General features: G+C 53.4%; 1 protein-coding gene across 1 annotated transcript; it reads left to right on the forward strand.

Moving 5' to 3' along the window:
- Nucleotides 1–568: 568 nt before the first annotated feature.
- On the forward strand, nt 569–1,566 carry LOC127304877 (uncharacterized). The gene has a single exon (XM_051335442.2). It carries the CDS (start codon nt 602–604, stop codon nt 1,535–1,537), a length of 936 nt encoding a protein of 311 aa, XP_051191402.1. The 5' UTR covers nt 569–601; the 3' UTR covers nt 1,538–1,566.
- Nucleotides 1,567–1,958: the final 392 nt, after the last annotated feature.

Raw genomic sequence — 1,958 nt, forward strand, 5'->3', positions numbered from 1 at the left:
AGTATCATAAGTAGTATCATGTATGCCATGTTGGCAAAAATCTGATGTGGCACACCAATTAATGAGGTGAGAGATGAGAGTGGTATCATAATATGATACAGTATCATAGCACGTAAAACTAGAAAATTTAATGACAAACACATCATGTACACAAATTTGCATTGAGATTGTACAAAACATTAAATATGATGATACTATGATATTATCTTATGATACTATGCATTGTGGAGGTAGTATCATAAACTAGTATCATGTGCATGATACTAGTGTATGATACTTCCCATTGTGACTAGTCTTAGAAAATATATTTTATAACCTTGATTGGCGCATTTGATATGCACGGCAACCAACAGCACATGCATATCTTCGTTTGATGATCCTTCATGTTACTATATCGTGGACTGATTTTTCCAAGTCTTCCGTTTGGCAGAAAGGACGCGTCCTTAGTTTTTCAGTTTTTCGTTTGACCAGACCACCGGCCAGTGGCCACCATCCCCACCGTCCACCTCACAACTACAAACCTCCATGGTGTCTTCTCCATGGTGTCTTCTCTATACTTCATCTCTTCTCTTCGAACTTCTCCAAGCTCCAAGAAATAGCCATGGCTGCTGAAACCACATCATGCTTTACTTTCCTGAAGGAAGGCCTGCTCCTCCCCACGCAAAACCCAAAGCTCTTCACGCCCGTGCTCCTCCTCTTGGCCGTCACCACCTTCCTTACCTCCACAGTCCAAGTCCTGTTCATGCAGCCTTTCACCGACGACATGTTCAGCCATCTCGTCGAGTTCAAGAACACCGACTTCTCGAGCTACGAGTACCCTGCGCTCCTGGAGGCGATAAAGCAAGATGCGGTAATCGTCATCCCTGAACTGATCATCGCGTTGGCGCTTGGCTTCGTCGTACAGATCCTCGCCTTGTTCGCGGCCTTCACGACCTACTCCGGCGACCGCTACTCGCTCGCGGAGCTCGTCCGCGAGATCAGCAAGGGGAGCGCTCTCAAGGGCCCTTCCATCACCGCCGCCGTGGCCACCGCGCTTGGCTTGGCGTGGATCGCCGTACTGGTGGCCCTGCTTTCGGTCATGACGACGCGTGGCCATCCGGTCGTTCTCTCCGTGCAGGGTCTCGTGTTCGCCCTCGCGTTCCTCGGTTTCCTCTGCTTCGCCGTCGTCGCGGTGGTGAGCGTCGCCGCGTCGGTGGCCGACGAGGAGTGCAGTGGCGTACGCGCGCTCCGGCGGGCGTGGCGGCTCATGACGCGGGTGAGGAGGAAGGAGGGTCTCGTGCTGGTGCTGGTGGCACACCTCCTGCCGGCCGTTGTGAATCCGGCGTACGGGGTTGCTGTCGCGTATGCGAAGAAGAGCATGGTCATGACTTTGTGCATGGTGGCTGTGCATGCTTTTCTGTCTGGTGCGCAGCAACTGTTCTACTTGGCAGCAGCCATGGTGTACTATTACGAGGCCATGGAGAGCAAGGAGGTGGCTCCTTGTGGATATGCCAAAGATCCCATCAGGGGAAGGAAATGTCCGACTGATGATCCATAAGATCGTTCCAAGGACTGCTCGTTTTGTTGAAACTGTTAGGATTGATCTCCACCGCACCAGAGCCCAACGGCTCTGGCACGACCCCTTGACCTCGTTCGCGCCCTGATCGGGGGCGCCCAACCGTTCGCTGGTTGGTGGGCCCCTGTCGCATGCACTATATAGAGTGGTGGGGGCCAGTGGCACTCGGTACGAGGTTGCCCGGAGCTGCCACTCGCCCCACCAGATGACCCACCGATTAGGGTTAGTGCAGTGCCGACGGGAAGATCCGCCGCCACCACTACCTCACCGATCCGCCGCCGTCACCATGTCGACGTCGACGGGTTCGTCGTCCTCGCAGGGAGAAGGTAAACCTCACAGTCCCTCTCCTACCCGGCTAAGATCTACACCTAGACCATCTAGCAAAGTAAACATTGGTATCAGA

Source organism: Lolium perenne, chromosome 5 (genome assembly GCF_019359855.2).
Source record: "Lolium perenne isolate Kyuss_39 chromosome 5, Kyuss_2.0, whole genome shotgun sequence".
NCBI lineage: Eukaryota > Viridiplantae > Streptophyta > Magnoliopsida > Poales > Poaceae > Lolium > Lolium perenne.